At 37.1% G+C, this 19,657-nt stretch overlaps 2 protein-coding genes across 3 annotated transcripts in view; both read right to left on the bottom strand.

The window, feature by feature from the left end:
• Positions 1 to 31: 31 nt before the first annotated feature.
• LOC122568562 lies at positions 32 to 3,328 on the bottom strand. Its single transcript, XM_043728444.1, has 5 exons — positions 2,760 to 3,328; positions 2,580 to 2,700; positions 1,934 to 2,082; positions 1,720 to 1,866; positions 32 to 1,637 (listed from the first exon to the last, which is right to left on the bottom strand). The coding sequence occupies exons 1-5, from the start codon at positions 2,847 to 2,849 to the stop codon at positions 330 to 332; spliced, it is 1,815 nt and encodes a 604-aa protein (XP_043584379.1). The 5' UTR covers positions 2,850 to 3,328; the 3' UTR covers positions 32 to 329.
• Positions 3,329 to 3,414: 86 nt separating this feature from the next.
• Positions 3,415 to 19,657, bottom strand: part of LOC122568553 (LON peptidase N-terminal domain and RING finger protein 1) — a 62,259-nt gene continuing 46,016 nt past the window's right edge. For both annotated transcript variants that reach the window (XM_043728427.1, XM_043728428.1), the window contains exons 4-9: positions 14,508 to 14,702; positions 12,020 to 12,119; positions 10,457 to 10,656; positions 8,566 to 8,867; positions 7,924 to 8,131; positions 3,415 to 7,641 (exon numbers count right to left, since the gene is read on the bottom strand). In XM_043728427.1, coding sequence (XP_043584362.1) covers positions 7,285 to 7,641; positions 7,924 to 8,131; positions 8,566 to 8,867; positions 10,457 to 10,656; positions 12,020 to 12,119; positions 14,508 to 14,702 — 1,362 coding nt within the window. In that variant the 3' untranslated portion in view covers positions 3,415 to 7,284. The remainder of the gene's footprint in view (positions 7,642 to 7,923; positions 8,132 to 8,565; positions 8,868 to 10,456; positions 10,657 to 12,019; positions 12,120 to 14,507; positions 14,703 to 19,657) is intronic.

Here is a 19,657-nt window from a genome sequence, read left to right as displayed (position 1 = left end):
AATTTCCTAGAGGCAAATACGTATAATTTAGCAATTTAGATAATTAGTGAGATTCGATGTCAATTGCTTCGAATATAGTAATATTTCTCAAGTTAAATGCATTATAAATAAGAAATCATAATTTCTTCCTATTCTATCGTAACACGCTTATAAAAATTCCTCGTCTTGAAATCATATTATTTGCCGTGTGACAGATTATCGCGCGGTACAATGCTTTTAGACGTGCATTTTAGCTTTCGCTAATATTTATTTTACCAAACATATACACGTACAATTGTTACAATTTAAAAAATATTCTCCGGAGTAACATCAACGACATTGAACACACATCAATACTTATAAACGTTATCGATCGTTTTCCTCGATTCGTATCGATTTACCTCAGCCGTTGAGTTAGAGCTCACGCTTTTACCACGCAAACTTCTCATTCCCAGCGAACGTAGAATGCTCATCTTATCCATTTCCTTTCCAGCAGGCGACTTCTTCTGTTCTTTATCCGGTAGCCTTGGCGTTGGATATTTGTTATAAATTCCATATCTTTCAAAATGTTCTGCCTTCTCCTCTGGCACCATAACGTTACGATTCTTATTTAACTCTGTCGATTTTTTCAATTCTGAATTCGACGACATTAGAGCATAGTTGGGCGTGACGGATCCGTACGATAGTTCGCCTTTGTTGGCAGAATCTATCGATTTCGCGGTGACGGGCTCGGATTTCTCTGACAATCGATCAAGAGCCGCTTTAACCTGACCGCTCTTCAAGGCTCTCGGATGGTCTGTCATCTTGCGACTAATCTCTTGCGTGGCCGTGTCACCGCCGCAAGATTTCGTCTTTTCGATACAACTGAAGCTATAATCGAATATACTTCTTGGACTACGAATGTTTTTCAAGCTAGCCTGAATCAAATCTACCAGATCGAAACTGTCATCCTTAATAGGAGAATGATCGTTCAAAAGATCAGCGCTCGTACTCAGAATCGTAGACTTGCTATGACCGATTTTCTTCGTTTTGCCCCTGGATTTTGGTTTAACTTGGACCTCGTGGATCGGACGCGGAGCTGGTTTCTCAGTTTTATTAACCTTCGGTGTTGTTGAACTTTTCGATTTAACGTTATTTAATTTCTCCTCTAGCGTCTTGAGACTTATGCTACTAGCCTTCGTGTCGATCTTCCTAGCCATTTTATTCTGAACTTTGCTTGACTTTGTTTCGGCAACCTTGTTACCGATCAAATCTTTGCTGTCCACTTTGGCATTGACCTTGGTAGCGACCGAGTAATCTTTCAGCGCCTTTATATTCTTCTGTCCGGTCACTTGCAGCGATTTAATGGCAGAAGTTTTCCTGTCTGAGATTACTTTTTCTTTATCGATTGTAATTTCGTTAAGACGATTGTCGGACAATTTTCTTGAAACAGAGTTCTGCGCGTTCTTTCTACGAGATACTTCGGCCGTTTTCTTCGTCTGATTTTCTGGCGGAACGATCTTCGACGTTAGTTTAGTACTCGAACCAGAGATTTTCGTGGGATTTTCGATTTTTTGATACGCTTTCGATGAATTCTCCGATCTCGCATTCACTTTCGGTAAATTTTCAATTTTCGGGTTTGCTGGCCTTTGTTTCGCGTTTGCGCGATTTCGGAGCATCTGGAACAACCGATCGTTGCATCGATGATAAATCAAAGACGAATATCGCGCGCTTCAAAATCGGTAACAATGACAAGATTACTTTTTGATCGTAGGCTGATTCTTGCGCTTGAGCCAATTGGAACAATTGTTTCCAGTTATACGTGGTATTAAATCTGTCGTATCTATTCCTTGTTAATGGTCTGTATTTTTTGTACAGTGTTTCCCACACGCAATTGTCATCGAAGATCTAAATATTCGGGAAGGAAGAAGCAGGAAGGGTAAGGCTGAGTATTAATTTCTTTGATTTCTGTTACCTCTTTAGAGACACGCGACAGGGATGTTAATTTGATGATGTCTTGTACCGAAAGATATTTGATTAATTTATTAATCAGACACCTTGGCAATGTCAATAAGGTATTCCTCCCGGAAGTGATGTTTCTTACGTGCTTTAGCAAATATTCGCCTAAAATATCGTATATAAATGGAAATATATGGAATTGGAACGACATGGAAAATTAAACTAGTGAAAATAAAATAGAAAATTAAAATAGCGAAACTAATATTTTGTAAGAATTGTCACAAAAAAAAAAAAAAAAAAAAAAAAAAAGAAAAAACGGAGACAAGAAGAATTTTACTTCCTTAATTCGCCACTTTTCAAACGTTCAAATAGTCAAGCGATCAAATAATATCAACTTAAACTTAAGTGACATCTTCGCGAGCAATTTAATGAAAAATTTCGCGCTCCTAACCCAATAAATATATTCAACGTATACAAATATCAAACGTCAAACGTTCAAAAGCGTCGAAAAATTGAAAAACTAACAGAGTATTTGCAGAGAATAAAAGATTTTTCATTGAATTGTTCTTTCAAGAGCTACCAAACGTATCGGATAAACATTAAACGTTAAATGACAAATTTTCCACAAAAAGTTACTCAATAATGATTCCTCGACTGTGTACCAAAAATACGTCGAATTTCGTCCTGCAATCGATGGTCTTGCTTGAAATCAACGAAACCGGAGGTTCGTACGATGGGTGTTTTGTGAGGACCGTGCGAGATTCGCCAAAGATAGAGTGTCACCTGCAAAAGGAGCGAAGTTACGAGGCAGAATCGCGAGAACGCGATTTATTCGTCAGCACCTGGTCGTCCAACACTCTTAACCCGTAATAATCTCTGCTTGGAGAAGGCGCTACCGAATACTTTTCCAGGTATTCGAGCTTACCGCTCATACTCGACGTGTCCGAATCCGAGAAGCCACCGCGTTCGCCCTGAAGCTGCTTCGTAATTGACACTTTGTCACGAGTAAAGTTGCAGTCAGAAATAACAATAAAACGAAATTAACCAAAACCAGTTCTTTTCTTCGTGTTTCTACCCAAAGGAAAGATATATCTTTTCTGACGATATCTTTAAAAGATTTGTTTGATAAGCAAACAGAAACTTTTCTTTGGAAATATTCAAGTAATTCATTTATTTTCTTTCATCTTATCTCGTCTTCTTCGGTTCTTGTAATTTCTGTAAATAATGTTTCGTAAGGAAAGCGAAGATTTTTCATTTCTCACATTTTGTTATTTTCGAAAATTATTGATCAGTGATATCCCATCAAATGTAATCACGCGAAGATTATTTCCAGAAATGTTGTTATCCCTCTTTTGTAATTTCTTTTTCTCTTTAAATCAATCAATTAATGTCATACTGATTATAAGGTTATAGGCGACATTTCGTTCAGGCAGAATCTCGGCCTACGTCGAAAGTCGAACAAACCAGGTCAAGGTAAAACAAAGTATCCTCGAAACGTTTTGATTTCATCAATATTTTTATTACAATAATTCCATATGAAGAGATGAAGATAAATATAGAAATGTCGAAGTAAAAATGGAAAGTTGCGTGACATTACATACTATTTTGTAATATTATGTTATAACAATATACAATAGGTAGGCTATACGGTAATATCACAATGCATGATTCACAACTTCGTAAAAGTCTAGAGAAGAGAATATAAATTTAAAGATACCAGGGACACACCATCTCTGCCCCTTCGACTTTTTTTTTTTCTTGAAGACGAAACGTTACATTATTATTATTATTATATCGATTAGAAAACGTGCGATGAAAAAAGTTGTTCTCCTTTTATTCTTCCTTCCTTCGTCTTCTCCTTCTTCTTCTTCTTCTTCTTCTTCTTCTTTCATACTCACACATACACACATTCTCGAGTGAGAGAAATTGGAAATATATATGTTAGGTGTATGCGTATCGAATAATGCCAATTTCGCAGTCAATTGTCGTTATTCGCTTTCGATAATATTATTATCGACGATACTAAAAGCTAATAGTGGTGTACTCGCTTCATAGTGATAGTACTCTTCTTAATTTGTAATAATAATTAGAATAATCATAATAGTAATAATAATAATAATATTAATTCACGATAACAATAAGAATAATCAATTATCATGGACAACAGACGCGTATGATTCTTTTCTTTCTTTTTCATATTTTCTTATTCTCCTTTCTTCGTTTCTTCTGTACGTTTGATTGCATGACTGATATGACGTTCCCTAGCTCTTCTGATGATCGTTATATGTGTCTCTCGAATGACGTTTAAAAAATCGCATGAAAATAAATTACTATACGCTACCGTAGTCGAGAAGTCTTATGAGCGACGGAATAAACTTAAAGGCTCGTATTCATAACACTGTATTATTACTAAACGATACGCCTTTGTTTCACGGCCAGTTTGCCACTGTTGGAAAACCACGTTGGAAATTAATCGTTAAAAATATTATACTCTTGAATATACTCTTCAATTATCGTGCAACGACAGAATAATTTTCAGCTTGGACGCAAATTACAGTTTACTCGATGAGAATAGTTGTGATTATCAACGTTACGCTTCTAATTTTGATTAAGAGATAATTATCAATTCTCAACGATTGCTTATAGTATATAGAATTCTCTTTTTAGAATTTCAATCTTTTCGACAGATTTTTATAAATATAAATCGTTACGTGTAAAAACATCAACGAGGAGATATTCGAAGAAGATTTAGTTGAAAGAATTTCGTATTAATATTTATGATAGATTATATTCGTTTTCTTCTTCTTCTTCTTCTTCTTCTTCTTTTTTCTCTTTTGTGGAAAGAAAAGGAGTATAGTTTGTTCTACTAGAGCGTTCTGAATACAGGCCGGACAGTATAAAAAATTGAGTTTCGTGCCACATGAAGAGCGCTTTGCCACATAAACTGGTCGTTGTTGTAAATTCCTTTTCAACAAGTATGGCTCATTACGAGAAGCTGAGTGAAAATAGAACGTTCCACCTAAAATTTCTCGTTTCTCCGAATTTAACATCACCTAGATCTAACTCGATCGCTATATTTATCAATTTTCCTCGGTATCTATCACCATGGGACGCGTAAAAACATTTCATTTATCAAACATCATTGGACCCCTTAAACGTTAATATAAGTGCAAACAGAATATATGACTCATAATAATTAAAAGATCATTTATTCAAATAGCTCTGCTGTTTAATAACAATTCTATAAGTTTCAAATTATATCAAACTTATCTAGTTTTCTTTCTTTTTTCGTCAATGAAATTTGTTTCGTTGTCTAAAATTGTAGATTCAGAAATGTTATAACCGGGCGCATGATCCTTTAATTATTTTAAGCAACACATTCGTGCTTTCTTTCTCAACGTGTGTCAAAGTTTGTCAAGTACAGTTTGCTTACTTCTGATTTAGATACTACAAAAATCCATTTTGCGTAGAAAGAAAAATACGCTGAAAAAAAATTATTCGACTTTCGTAAATATCAAAGACAAAAGCTCTTCACGCCCCAAAGCTCAAGATTGGCCAATTCGAACGAGCTAAAACTGGATACGCGCACGACAGAGTCTAAAACACGCTGCTCTAATCGCGCGCACATCCGACGAACGTTTTGTACTCAGCAAACTCACGACGAAATACATATGTACGTCTCGCTTCTCGTTCTATCATTGTACCATCGTTATGAGTATATATTCGCGCGATTCGTTTCGAAGATAAAAAGTTCTCGTCGGGTACGAACAACATAAGCGTAAACGACGACGACGTGCGTACCTCTGATTGCAACGTATAATATGCTCATGTATACATAAATGTGTGTGTATACATATAGATGTATGTATATATAATATTATCTGGAAGAACAGATTTGCGTATTGCAATAGCGCGAAGAACACGGTCACGCCTTACCGAGGTAAACGATATCCCTCCTTTCATCTCGGATATGTGACTCTATCGTCTACTTTGGTCGATTCATCGATGATTGGCTAAGAGTTTGAACATTCTCGATTCGATATTCCTATCGACGTTAACGACGAGTTTCGAATATAAAACGTGTATTTGTGAGAGCCGATCGGCTATCGATAGTCTAGCTAATTTTGTAATAAATATCGAGAATATGGTGATCTTGCGTTATAGCTTGCCCGAAATTAACTTATCGTTCAAAAGGTAGGAATGAGTCTCACCGTATTGTTTGACACGTTCCGTGTCAGCTACACTATCGATGGCACGCGAGAGATACGAAAGACAAAGGCTAATAACTTTTAATTTATTGCTAATAGATAGATTTAAAAGTTAGGTAAGTTTAGAAAATGCTAGAAGATTAGGAATTGGTTACTATCTATAACTAAATTTCCTAGTATAATTTTACCAGATGATTCTGAAATTGTCGTACAGCACGGAACGTATCAACTCTGTGTTATTTGGTCTATTTCAAAGAGACCAGTGAGAAATCAGTGCTGTCAAAGAAACTGAAGCGAAAGCTGTCGCTTCGTTCGTTGCTTCTCCCTTGTTATATGCAGTATAGGAACAATAACTGATACCATGTTACACGTATCGTAATGCATACTAGTAAATGTAATCGATTCCATAAAGGACATAGTGATTTTTATGCGTGGAGAAAAATACGAACAAGTTTCGTTCATTGACAGCACCGGCCCAGCTACACCGTCGTCAATCTCTTGTCAGAAAACACAAACGTCACAAAATATGTGTCGAAGCACGTAGCGAGATTGTAAAAGAGCGGGTTGCTTGTAATATTGCTTAGAATAATCACACGCACGATCGAATTAATTCTGGACGAGCTATAACGCGCAAATCGACGAGATCAATTTCTTCGTTTACATCTCTCGCTTCAACCCCCCGTTCTAACTAGGTTCCGTTAGTGGAACGTAACGACTACTCGAATGACAACGATGTTACCCTTTGTTCGATCCTAGTCTCGCTTCTTCTAATTGCACCATCATCGTTCCGTCGATAAGGCGCTTGGCTGTGTAATTTTAACGAGTACCCAATAAAGAGAGAAAGAGAGATAGTACTCGAGTTAAAACGCAACTAACGGGGTTAAGTATAAGAAGAAAAGTGGGGGAATCGATGCACACGGAGAACCTGGTTGCCGATCGACCGAGCTACAGGTTTTCCTCTCCTCGCTTCCGGATACAATGCGTGTATATTAAATACCGAGTAAAAAGTAGTAATCTTCGATAAGCTATTCTCCAAGTACTTTGTACATCGAATGAAAGTCGAATCCCATTAAATCACCATCTCATGGCGAAATGATCTGAACGAATTGTCCTGAGAGGACATCTTTCCAACTTCTTCTTATCCTTTGTTCCTTTAACGTTACTGTACCACCGAGACTGTCGTGTCTGTGAGGCCACCCTCGTCTCGACATATGCTGGATGAAGTGGTGGTTTCTTCCGATGGCGCTGGGGCGACAGTCAATTGCCGTTGCTCCATATGGTCGAGAGTCTTTTCGATAGCCCTTAATCTCTTCTCCAGACTCGTCGTACCGAGAATTCCCACTTGCAGCTGAGGACCAAGCGGTAAAATCGCCAACAACCACCAGGTCCACGATGGGCCGTCCGGCAAGCGCGGCCAATCTTCTTCGGTGTCTGGCATTCGACCGAATACTCGCTGTATTTCTAATTGCTGGGACAATGGCACCGTGTCCCACCATCTTCTTCCTTTCGTTCTCACCTGGAAATATTAAGTTTCAGTAAGCAGAGGCAGTATATTTTTATCATCTATAAACTCCTAATTGCCACGATCTATATATTTTCTGACACCGGTGACGACAAAATTGCCCGATAATAAATTGAAGAGACGCTTGATAAAATGGCAATTCTAATTAATTTTAGGTTAATTTTAGAATGGAAAATTTCGTTACGTTTCGTTTCGTTACGTGCGTTAATGCGTAAGTCTTTGAGCGGTAAGTTATTAAACTATGATCGATTCGAATATGAATTATCGATGTTTCACCTTGTCGTGAAGCTCCAAGAGATTCAAAAGTTGATCCTCCTGAACCATCGCATCCCTCAGGAATTCTACTTGAGCCGTGTCATAACCGTCCCTTTCTCCTCCAGAGAGAACCCTGAATCTTCTGCCCCCGACTGTGCTAAGAATGCTGCAACCATCTTTCAGCAGAACTCTATCTCGAATCTCAAGCATAGTGCCGTATTCCGCGTATCTGTTACGAACAAAGAATTCGCTATTAAAATTAAGTTTTCAGTATCTCAGAACATAGAGCAAGATGTTTAAAGAACGTGAATAGCAGTTTTCATTAAAGCAATAATTATAATTTCTCAGCTATAAATTCCTCCACCCATACAATATGTACGAAACATCGGCGATTTATAGCTCGATCGATTGGCTTATCTCTATATCTTCGTTATCGAACACGATAGATCGAACTGACAACTTGTCTTTTTATTTTGACAAGGACCATCTATCGAACTCAGAAACTGTCTCATAGTATGGCATTCTTAACGCTTGTTAAGAGAGTAAAAAGGATAAGAAAAGTCTAATCTTCGACTATACTCCTACTTTGTAAGTAAACAAAACGAGCGTTCCACTGAATATATTTTAAGAAGAAGCGAAAAGAAAAACTAAAAGGACGATTACCTCTTCGTCCCCGTCGCTTCTCTGTTGAGACACGCCGCGATACCAAACTGGCGAACGCCACTCTCGACGCATCTCCTCACCATCAGCCTGTATCTCGGCTCGTAGACGAACAGGGGACAGGCGACGCAAGGAAACGCCGTGGTACAAACAAAAACCGCGATCTGCTCGCTACCCAGGAGGCCAAGTCCCTGGACCAGTTCTAATCGGTGGCTGGCTGCCCTGGAGGCGTATTCCGCCGGGGCCACGGTCTTCAATGCCCTCTCGACGAAGTCCGTCACCGTCTTCTGGCTGCTGGCCAAGTACTGAAAAAGCAAAGGACACTCTGCTAAGTCGATCAGAAACCTCGTCGTCCTTCTCGAGAGATGCCTTCAACAACTCGCTGCTGAGATTCGTGATTTTTTCATGAGAATTTCTCAGCACCTTCCTCCTTCGTGACAAGTTTCGTGGCCATCTCCCTGTAGAACTGGCATTAATAACGAATACGATGTTTCAGTATCCTGGTGTCGTTTTCATTCGACTGACTACGTTGATTCGATGCGCTGCATCGTTCATCTTTATGAAATTTATATTGAAATTATATTTATTACGTTGCATCGTGATAACGATCGTGCATTAATACGCACGTTGTTGGATAAAGAACGTTTATAAAGTAAAGTCGTCGATCGAACTTTATATCGATTGACGATCTCGAGGGTGTTGTCAAATTTACCTACGTAATAATGTAATAGGAAGAAGCAAACACCGCATAATGAATGAAACGGTGTATAATTAGAATGATAGGAATCATGCTACTCATCGGTGAATGAAATAGCGTTCGCTAAATTGTCAATCGACATAAACATCCGTGTAGCATATTTGGATATAAAATCACATTTGAATTACAGAAACCCAGCAACCAGTGATATCTTGAAACGTCGTAAGGGTATTTATAAAATATTCACTCGCTATCTTTTAAATTCCAGAACTTTTCCATAAAGGATTAACAACTTCTGCATACATAGACTGTAACAAATATAGACTGTGTTCGATTCTATTAACTCTTCTGAATTACTTGTGTAAATATTACGTAAAAACTTCCGCAAAAAATATATATCATGAATCACAGCGACCAATTAAATAAAACGGAGCAACGCTGATAAACGTTTAGCGTCGCGTTAAGGAAGAAGGAAGGAGAATATGAAAGAAAGAAGCAGTAACAATGCGGGAATAACGGTCGCGGTGTGTTATGTAATAATGTAACGTAATACGAGGGAGGAGGGGATCCAGGAAAGATACGGGATTGCCAGCCGCAAAATTTATTTAACGTCATTAACGACGATGCTCACAGGGACAATTGGTAATGATGCCACGAACGCGGAAGCTCCTAACGGTGGCCATGGCGACCACAAACAATAATCATTTCAATCTGCAGCATCGTTAACCGCTAGGAAGCATTATATCTCATTTATGGATAGGTGTTTCACGTCCTGACGTTCTTTTGTTCCACGAAACATAATTCGAAATCAACTTTTTGTCTTATGATTCTTTGTACTCGTTATATAGGATGTTTCAAATTTCGCCAGGTAAATTTGTCCAATATGTTCTATAGATTTAAACGAGGAAGAACATATTGTACGTATAAATACAAGGAAAGAACGACAACAGATGCAAACCAGCTAAATGCTGAAGCGAGCAAAACTCTGATAGAAAGAAGATTAAAAAGAAAACATTGACCTCACTAAAGAAATAAGATAGTCAAACTCGAAGATGGTATCCCGCTGGGGGTAGCCATCCACGTGTTATTTAGCAATTAAGTTAGAAAAATTTACCAAATGTCCAGCTGGACAAATTGTAAAGTACAAATTAAATAATAAACAGAACTATTATACATATATATTCATACTATACTTACATCGACGAGAGACGTGACGCACAAAGGGCAGGCGGAGGAATAATCCAAGCAACGATCCAAACACATCCAGCAATACGTGTGCCCACATGGTGTCGTTACGGGTTTCCATAAGAGTCGACAGCACAGAATGCAATCTAACTCGCCTGCCGTGCCACCGGAAAGGGGCGGTAGGAGAATTTCAGCGGGTCTCGCTTCGAGCCCTGTGAAAAACAAACGTTTTAGTTGATTATCGCGTGTCTAAAATATTTTTATCGCGTAATCCCATGCTTCAAAAGAATTCTATTATTGAAGTCAGAATTATACACGAATGAAACGTTATATGTAATTTTAGAAAAAAAAAGGAATCAGATTTCAATAGAAATTAACAGTATTGTATTATTGTATTATTTTATATTATTAATAAATTTATGATTTACGCAACATACTTGGATATTCGCGGAAGTATGAGTTTCTGCAATATTTATCGATGTCTCGTTAGGATATAATAAAAACTTCGGTGAGATAAAAATGTAATATTTCAAAATGGTAAATGTCTTTGGATAATTGAATTCCTCGAATTAATTTATATCTTTTTAGTTTTCAATTTTACACGATAAGAATTGAATCTTTTAAAGGGGATTAATCAAAAATTTTCGAACAAAAACTAGAAAGTAAAAGTTTTCGAGATAAATTAATTAGTGAACAAGGCAAATAAATTATGCACTCTTGAATCTTTAGACGTGGATAAATGGTAAAAAAATTTGAACGAACAGGGGGAAGAAAGTGGGAACTGTGCACAGGAATTTAACAAGATCGCAGAAATAAGTGAAAGATTTCGTTTCGCGTTGCTCAAGCGTTGAATGAACTTTACTTTTAAATAGCTTGGGGATTCGTTTATCAATGGTACGCATTCAACCGCACATATCGTGGTAAATGTGCAACGTTAGTTATTAATACGAAATGTCAGATAGAACGTTATCGGGTAACCTTTTCAGGCTGCAATTCATCTTTTATAAAAACATAGCCATATTCGACGATTAAAAATCTGCTCAATTTGTAGAGCATTACAATTATGTTTCAATACTGACGAAGATACTTGAATAAATAAAATATCGGCAGCATTCTAACATTTTAAATCTTACGTAAATTTAAATAATTAAAATATTTCGTTTCTTTTTTTCTTCTAATCGGCACTTCTACATATAAATACCAGCGCTACAAATATTATTGTAAATGGTCGAATAATATCAACTATGAACATTCTCGCTTAATTATTTAAAGTATCATTATAAAATTTAGATAACACAGGATTTTTAAATAAGAATCCAACTATGGATACTTATGAGAAATTTAAATGTATATAATTGTTTGCTTATTTAGATAAAACGTAAATGTACAAAAAGTAGAAAATATTTCAAATACTCCAAGCTCTACATAAAGGCAAAGTACTTGCTTACACTATGAAATATGAAACAAGTTTCTATTTAGAATTCGCGTAAACGTCCGCAGCCTATTAACGATTCTAGATCTCATCATTCTTCTGTAATCTGCACTCGATTTAATGCTACAGCCTTTCCAACTTACTTTTCAGCTTTTCTATGTCTTGGTAGAGACGATCTAGGCCAGCCTGCAGCTTCATGTTGTTTTGTGGTGCTGTGGTTGACAGGAGCCTTCTGCTAACAGTCTGCAATGAATCAACAAGGATAATTGGATTAAGCGCGAACTTTAATCTACAATTATTAGGATTGACACGATTAGAGCTTCTTTTCTTTGAAATACAATTCATCTTTATTCGCAACGGGACGCCGTGAGCTTGCGTAACGTTTAATAGATCGTTACGCAACCCGACAATCTGTTCGGAACTTAATTCCTCGATATTTCGTTTCGCCTGTTTTTCTTCTCGCTGTTGCAATTACATTACCATTCGTGCTTAACTCGAAAACCGTGTTTTTCCCGTATTCACGCGTTTATGATTTTTATCGAAAATTTCGTTATTTCGTAATCTTGGAACAAAGGGTGGGAGCAGAGATACAAGAACGAATGTTGGTCTTTTTGTTATAAATTTTAATAATAAAAAGGATATATATTTTTTATAATATCAAATTTTAGTATAATTTATCTTTCTTCTTCTTTTATTTTCTTCTGTACAGAACTTTGCCTTTCCTTTTTTAGATCTTTCTGCGAAATATATAGTGTATTTTACATGTTAACATACTATTTGTCGTAATTTATACAAATCACTATACAAAGTGAGAAAATTCGGGGATTCGTAATTAAACGTAGCGAACGATTATTATTATTGGTTGGCGAACACAGGCTTATCCCGGCCACAAGATTAATATTAATTGAAACGTCGGATTTATATAAGTTCCAACCGCCTAGCCGCTTATTAACGCCGCGATATCCGTATTTCTCGTTGATCTATAATAATTGCAAATTGATTGTTAATTACGTGTTTCCCAAGCGGCAATAAGTACACGTGTTGTTACAATACAATCGGACGTGAACAGATACAGCGACGTCCTCCCAGGAAACAGAACGATTAACCAAGATATCTGAGCGGTAATCGGGAATATGATTAAGATATCGATTGTTGTATTGCTGTAGTACGTGCCAGGAATTAAACGGACAAAAAAATAATTGCAACCTCTTGAAGTAGAATCGTGATTAAATTACTCCGTTTTCTCTATTACGATCTGATATTTGCTCCAGTGAACTATGTGTTTCAGTGAAATATTTGCTTTTGATCAGTTGCTCGTCAACAATTTGATATCACTTCAATTGTAACAGATTAAATTCGGCAGATTGAAAATCTAAAATAATTCAATTTCTTACGACGGCTGGAAAATTCAGTTCGTTAAAATTGCACCGAAAAACAAGGAGAAATTAAACGAACATAAATGATTTTTGTTTCAACATCATGTGTATATATTGTATGTATATTTCGCTCTTTATACGTTTTCTTTTCTCATCGACGTTTATCGAAAAAGCAACGATCGTAGAAAGAAAATCCGATCGAAATTTCGTGAACGCGGGACGTAAGAAGAAAAGCATGAAGTTATTTGATAATTCAATCGCAGCTTCGAAGTCAGCATAAAACTGTACCTGAACGATGATGTCACTTTTAAAATGGCCATTCAGTTATCAAGAAGTACATACAGCTGTAAGTACTGTGTATTAAAAGAATGCAACGTCTAAACCATGTTACGTAAATGAAGAATCGTTTAAACGGAGAATAAACATTGTATGAAACGGTTGAAGTTAATTCAATTTTACATCATTTATTCTCATCGATATAGTACGAAGTTCAAGTCGTACAATTTTAATTCGGGGCACAGTAGCGAAGCTTGTGTCTTATTAAAAAATATATTTTAACACCTCCATCGTGCGCGTACTGTATCATAAATATTTTTACTACTTTGCTTAAAAACAAACGCAACAATTTTTAAATCGAGCGGAGAAAAATACCGTGAGTTACGAAGAAAATTATTAATAACGTTCTAACAAAAAATTGAATGGAAAATTATGGCTGCTGCGATTCCCGGGCATTTCTTTTCTTTTTTTTTTTTCTTTCTTTGTTAGACAGTATTTCGCTAGCATTGCAGCTAGCATCTTATCAAATCTGATAATTCATGAGAATATACCGGTAGTGACACTGCCATGCACACATATGTTTGTGTATACTCAAACACTTGGACTTTAAATTCTAAGAATTCGTGTTAACGATAAATTCCTGGGAGAAAACTCGAGCATTAGAAAGCATCAAACGTCTCTTACAGAGACGCTCGTCATTGTGAATGATCTACAAAATCCATATTTTCTTGCATTGTATTGGAAATCAATCTTGCAAATAGTTGCGTATAATTTAACTTCGAATTTTATTCCACACAAAAATATTCTAATTGCGAACAATTCGAAACTCGTTATTGATAAAGCAAAGAAATAAGAGGAAATACGCTTACGTTAAACCACTATTTCCCCTCAAATTGAAAGATATTCAATAAAATTGGAAAAATTAAAATAAACCATAAATTGTCCACCCTTGTTTTCTAAAATCCCGCAAGATTCCTACCTGAGTGAACTCCTCTTCGCCACCGCTGCTATTATCCTCACAGTCCGAGGCATTCAATACTGTTCGACGATTCCTCTTCGGGTTCATCAGCTGATGACGACTCCTCGTGCGCGATGCACCCTCGGTCAAATTGTAGGGAGTGCGAGATGGCAGGCCGTAACGACGATGTCCAGATGATAACACTTTGTACAGCACCTGAAGACGATACGAAACAATGCCTTTTGTAATTCTAATGCGATGGAACGACGAAAGCCGCTTCCCCCGCAAACTGTTATAGACGATTCGCGCGTTGTGCGACGTGTCTTAGACGATAGAGACGTTTCTTTGTCGCAGGCCGATGTTCCATGCAAATGTAGCCCGTAAATCCTTGTAAACGAGATATACGTCTCCTTCGGCGCGAACAAGAAAAATTATGCGACATAATTACAATATTGTCTCCAATGCATGTTGATTGCGCGCAACGACTCACGTAAGATAAGGGGATGTTGCTTTGTAAGTACAGTGCGATCCGAAAACATCGAGTCACGAAAGGAATAATACAACAAAGGATAAGAAAATGAATTTAACTATTGTTGTGGATAAATATGTATGATGGTATTGTGCTATCTTCGTAATATAAGAATTCATTTGTTAGCAACTTCGTTTTCGCGATATTATCATAAATGAGTAAGAATCGAGTGAATCGTTAGAGCGAATATCTGGTATATCTCGTTAGCATTTAATATTATACTTTGAATCGTGCGTAGCAAAATGAAGGAAATAGTTGTATCGTGGCTTTCAATTAACTCGAATATTGCACCGAATTTTCATCTCCTATTTATGGAAATTGATCGTTGCGAAATTGAATCTTTGCGCGAGATTAAGCGGTTCGTGAACGGTAGTCAACGAGGAAACATAATAAATTTTATACTTTGTGTTTCGCCATACAAGTAGAACGTGAGATTTTCTTCGGGTAAACGGCGGTATACTTCGATTTCTGTGATGCATATTACGTAATATAGCTCCTACGATTATCCGTAATAACTTCAGAAAAACGATGCACAACAATTGCGCAGCAGCGATTTATTAGACGCGATGGTTCCACGTATTAGGTACTTTTTCTTCCTCAACTTACACCGTTAAACACACAAAAAATTTTCTCACACAAACCCAAGTTCAAGTACTTCAATGAATCGAACATTTACTTCTTTCTGATATCAAAACGTTCTCTACTCGAACCTTGACTTCTTATCTGAACATGGTCTAAGAAAAATAAAGAAAAGAAAAAGAAGAACGTTCAAAATAGATTCTTTCCATTAAACCGATACTTGTTTATCTCGTGGTATATCTTTCATTCCGCTAAGGCTCTCACGTTTTCACAAAAACACGATTGCATAATGGCGTGCAACACTGTTTTCAAGCATTTACAATCGTTAATTCCTCTCGACGCCTTCAACGAGCGAAGAAAACGCAAAATTCCGTATGATCGAACATCTGCGAGTTACAAAAGAAGAGTAAAATACAGAAAGATGTTAGCAGGGAGTCTAGAAAATTTCACGGCACCTTGTGCAACTTCCTCGTGGTTAAGTCGTATCCGGGCACAATAGGAGAACATTTTCAACCAGAAGAAAGTGGCAAACGTGCGGATGTTGCTTGCCATACGGCTCGAACGCCGCGCGAAAAGAATGATTCCTCGATCTTACATAAGTACCGGTGCAGCTTGCGTCAATGATTGTACCAGCCTTTAGGTTACATAATGACCGTTCGAAATTCAATTTGTCGTGCCTCTTCGGTTCGTTCGACTCGTTCGACGAATTCTAACCCCAGGTCGCCCTCGTGGCGCCATTAAATCGAACGCTCTGACGATAGTTGGCTCGATTGCATAGTCCACGGTGGTTTACCGCGCGAGATTAATCTCATGCGGCTGGCATTGTAATTTGGAACTATCCGTATGAGATCTTACGAAATTGTTTGATTAAATATCATGATTGGAACATTTATTAATTAAACTTGTTCGTTATCGTGAAATTTCTGCGGTTTCCGTGGTAACGAAAGTTTGGCCATCGCGCTAGCTAGGGTATTTTGTGTAATTTAGAAATGATTTTAGCGGTACGTTCCATATTGATAGCTGATGTTTCGTTAACGCGTGTTATGCTTCATTATAATCGATGGGAAAATTCTAACGCTATGTTTGCTCAATCGCTTAAAGTATTCTATATAATTAGGAAACAGCGTTTTCCAGATGAATCACAAACTGATGGGAAAAAAGCAACGGTGGAATACCCGCGATAAATTTTGATTCTGCAGCTGCACCGACTTGTTCTCGAGTCGGGAAAAAACAATAGCCGCGATTCAAAGAGTCAGACGTCTCGAGTTGCTGTGAGTGATTATCGCTGGCCTTGCCTCCAATGTGGACTAGCCTTGGGTCACTCACCTGGAGAGCCTTATTGGAATTATCGGGTTGTCACATGGTCGATTGATATGACGTACAGGAGGTCAACAGGGAAATAAATTTGTTCTTTTTCTACTTAGTTGAAATTTGTTTTTATTGGGCGCGTAGGACGCTCGTAAGTTTATTACATAACGGAGAATCGAATCGTATGCGTGGCTCGGCCTAATGCCCCAAGGTATTCATGAATGTCAATTCACAGAATATTTATCGTCTAACTTAGGCTATTCATCTTCACACCCGCGAGACGTGTGAATATTTCGTGGAAGAATGATATCGTTGAAATGTACGAGATAATTGTAGAAATGAGTTTAGATCAAGGCGCAAAGAATCAAACGTCGAATTCATCTTTCCTTGTTTTCCTGTATAGTTTTAATGGCAAAAGCAACGGAGTTCTGCAAGATTCGTGTCTTTAGATGTTTCTTTGAAAAAAAAAAAAAAAATAACATGAAGACAATCGCATTAAAATTTAATCTGTAAAATCGGATCGCTTAAATATCAAGAATGACGAAAAACAAATATTTTTCCCAACTCGCTGCATACATTCATCTACAGATTACACGTAATTCCTATAAAATAATTTTATGTGAGAAAACTTCAATTCGACACGAATAGGAAAATTCATTTTTGCGATCTCGCTGTTCGAGCATTTTGGCTTGTCCGAACTTTCCAATATAATTTCGTTAGTGACTTGATTAATCGGATATTTCTCAGAAAATGAAGAAATGATTGTGTAAAGGCTGCCTAAGAGGATGGTGTGTACGCGATGAGGTCTTCGGTTAATGCCACGCAGTATAATTCTTACAGTCATCGCGATTCTTTCTCGCGAGAAATCAGATTTAGTCGAACTTAATTAATCCATTGATGCTAGCTAGGACTTGTAACTTTTTCATGCAAAGGTGACTTTATCGACACTCCATTATGCTGTAAATTATTATACATCTCGTAAGGCTTTTACGTTTTCAATCGTACACTTTATACGGACAGAATCCATATTAATTTCATTCAATAAATTTGCATAACTTTATTTACAACACATGTGAAATTATTCATCTAATTAGGCTGACTACGTCGCAGAAACAGAACGAAGAACGACCGCCATTCCGACTAATTAAAAATCAATTCATTAGTTCAGTTTTACACTTTCGAAAGAAATATCATTTTATAAATCTGAGATATTATAATACGTTAGAAGCTGTAGAACCAGTTTCTTTATTATATATTTTATTTTATTTCCGACCAATAAATAATATTCCTCGTATATCTTTAAACTAATCAGTTATTCATATATCTGATTAAACGTACGATCCAATAGACATAAGAGGTATCCTATTCCACGTACGTTTCAATTGCAGATCTATTTTTTTTAAGTTTACAGACTATAGCAAGGACCTTGCACATTGCTCCGTTTTAAATCTTCTTTGTCGCCAATTCATATTATAATACATTCAATACGTAGAAACTGTCGTTATGCTATAAAGTTTAGACATTTATTAGAAAAATTGCAGTACTGTGAACTTTATTCTCATAAATCTGCGAGACACAAACTTCATATCTACCAATAACTAATAATCACGTTAACGCTAGCCGACGTACATTTCTCTTCCAATTATCATATTCTTCGTATTTTCCACGTATTCTCGTGATGCGCGGTAGTTTACTAACGACACAAAAGAGAGGGAAGAAAAAACGATACGAGAAGCGAGTAATCGGCACGAAAGTCAGAATCGAGAGGAACACGTGTCACGCAACAAACAGTACGCTCTCCTCGAACAGCGTGTCTATTCGCGAGTAGTTATCATTGCCCCGGTACGGGTCACTCACCTGACGACTATCATACCGAGTCATTAAGCTACACCGCTAGCAGCCGTACCGGAAATGCCGTCGCGCACAGACGTCCATTTCTTTTGTACACGTTCGTGACTTCGGCGTGGTATCTTGATCTCTCTTTCGCTCGTTTGTACTGTTCATCCGCGGGTACTTATCCACCGGTCGTGCATCGTTCGCGACCATATTAAAATGAGAATAAACGCTAACGGATCCCTCTCCAAAGGATCTCGTTCCGTGTGGAGAATTACACGCGGATCGAGTCGTTGACTCTTTCGGATTTAACGTCGGACGTTTCTAAAGGAGCGTTACGCTTTATTTATGCTACTCTTTTCGCGTAGATAACGCAATCTATCGTTTTGTATCGTTACTTTATATACGAGCGTGCTTGATTAGAGTAATCGCTTAATACTGTGTTGGAATAATAGTTAACGTAAAGTAATCTAAAAACAATCTTGTGCAGGTAATCTAAATAATTGAATTCAAATAAATTTATCTAAATAAATAATGTGGTATTCTATCTAAATAAATAATTGTATTCTTGGATTCTCGTTCAGTGGATATTATCTTTTCTTTCTTGATGTTGAAATGGACATTGTAAATGACTAGTTGAAAGTATTGCATCGTAAAGATAAGACGAATGTAAAAATTCTAGCGATATTTTTAATATTCATATATAATAATTTAATATTATTTATCCGTCGATTAATTTCTGTGGCGGATCGGCGACAGCAGGACCGCGTTGATGTCCTCTACCTGTCGGCGTCCTGTTGTCACCGATCCGCCACATTTCTATGAATATTACTTCGTGATGTTTTTATATAGAACTACTTTTAATACGTAGAAAATTAATTGAATTCGTACCTTACGACGGTCGAATTGTTTACAAAAATTT

Source organism: Bombus pyrosoma, linkage group LG6 (assembly GCF_014825855.1).
Source record: "Bombus pyrosoma isolate SC7728 linkage group LG6, ASM1482585v1, whole genome shotgun sequence".
Lineage (NCBI taxonomy): Eukaryota > Metazoa > Arthropoda > Insecta > Hymenoptera > Apidae > Bombus > Bombus pyrosoma.
This window is presented reverse-complemented; position numbering and strand designations above follow the sequence as displayed.

Bases quoted from the DNA above. Each gene is read 5' to 3' on its own strand.
- LOC122568562 (XM_043728444.1), bottom strand. From the start codon at position 2,849: ATGAGCGGTAAGCTCGAATACCTGGAAAAGTATTCGGTAGCGCCTTCT. The intron at 2,083-2,579 runs GTACACAGTCGA...ACGATATTTTAG, and splicing joins CGAAATTCGACGTATTTTTG to GCGAATATTTGCTAAAGCAC. The intron at 1,638-1,719 runs GTAATCTTGTCA...CGGTTGTTCCAG, and splicing joins AATCAGCCTACGATCAAAAA to ATGCTCCGAAATCGCGCAAA.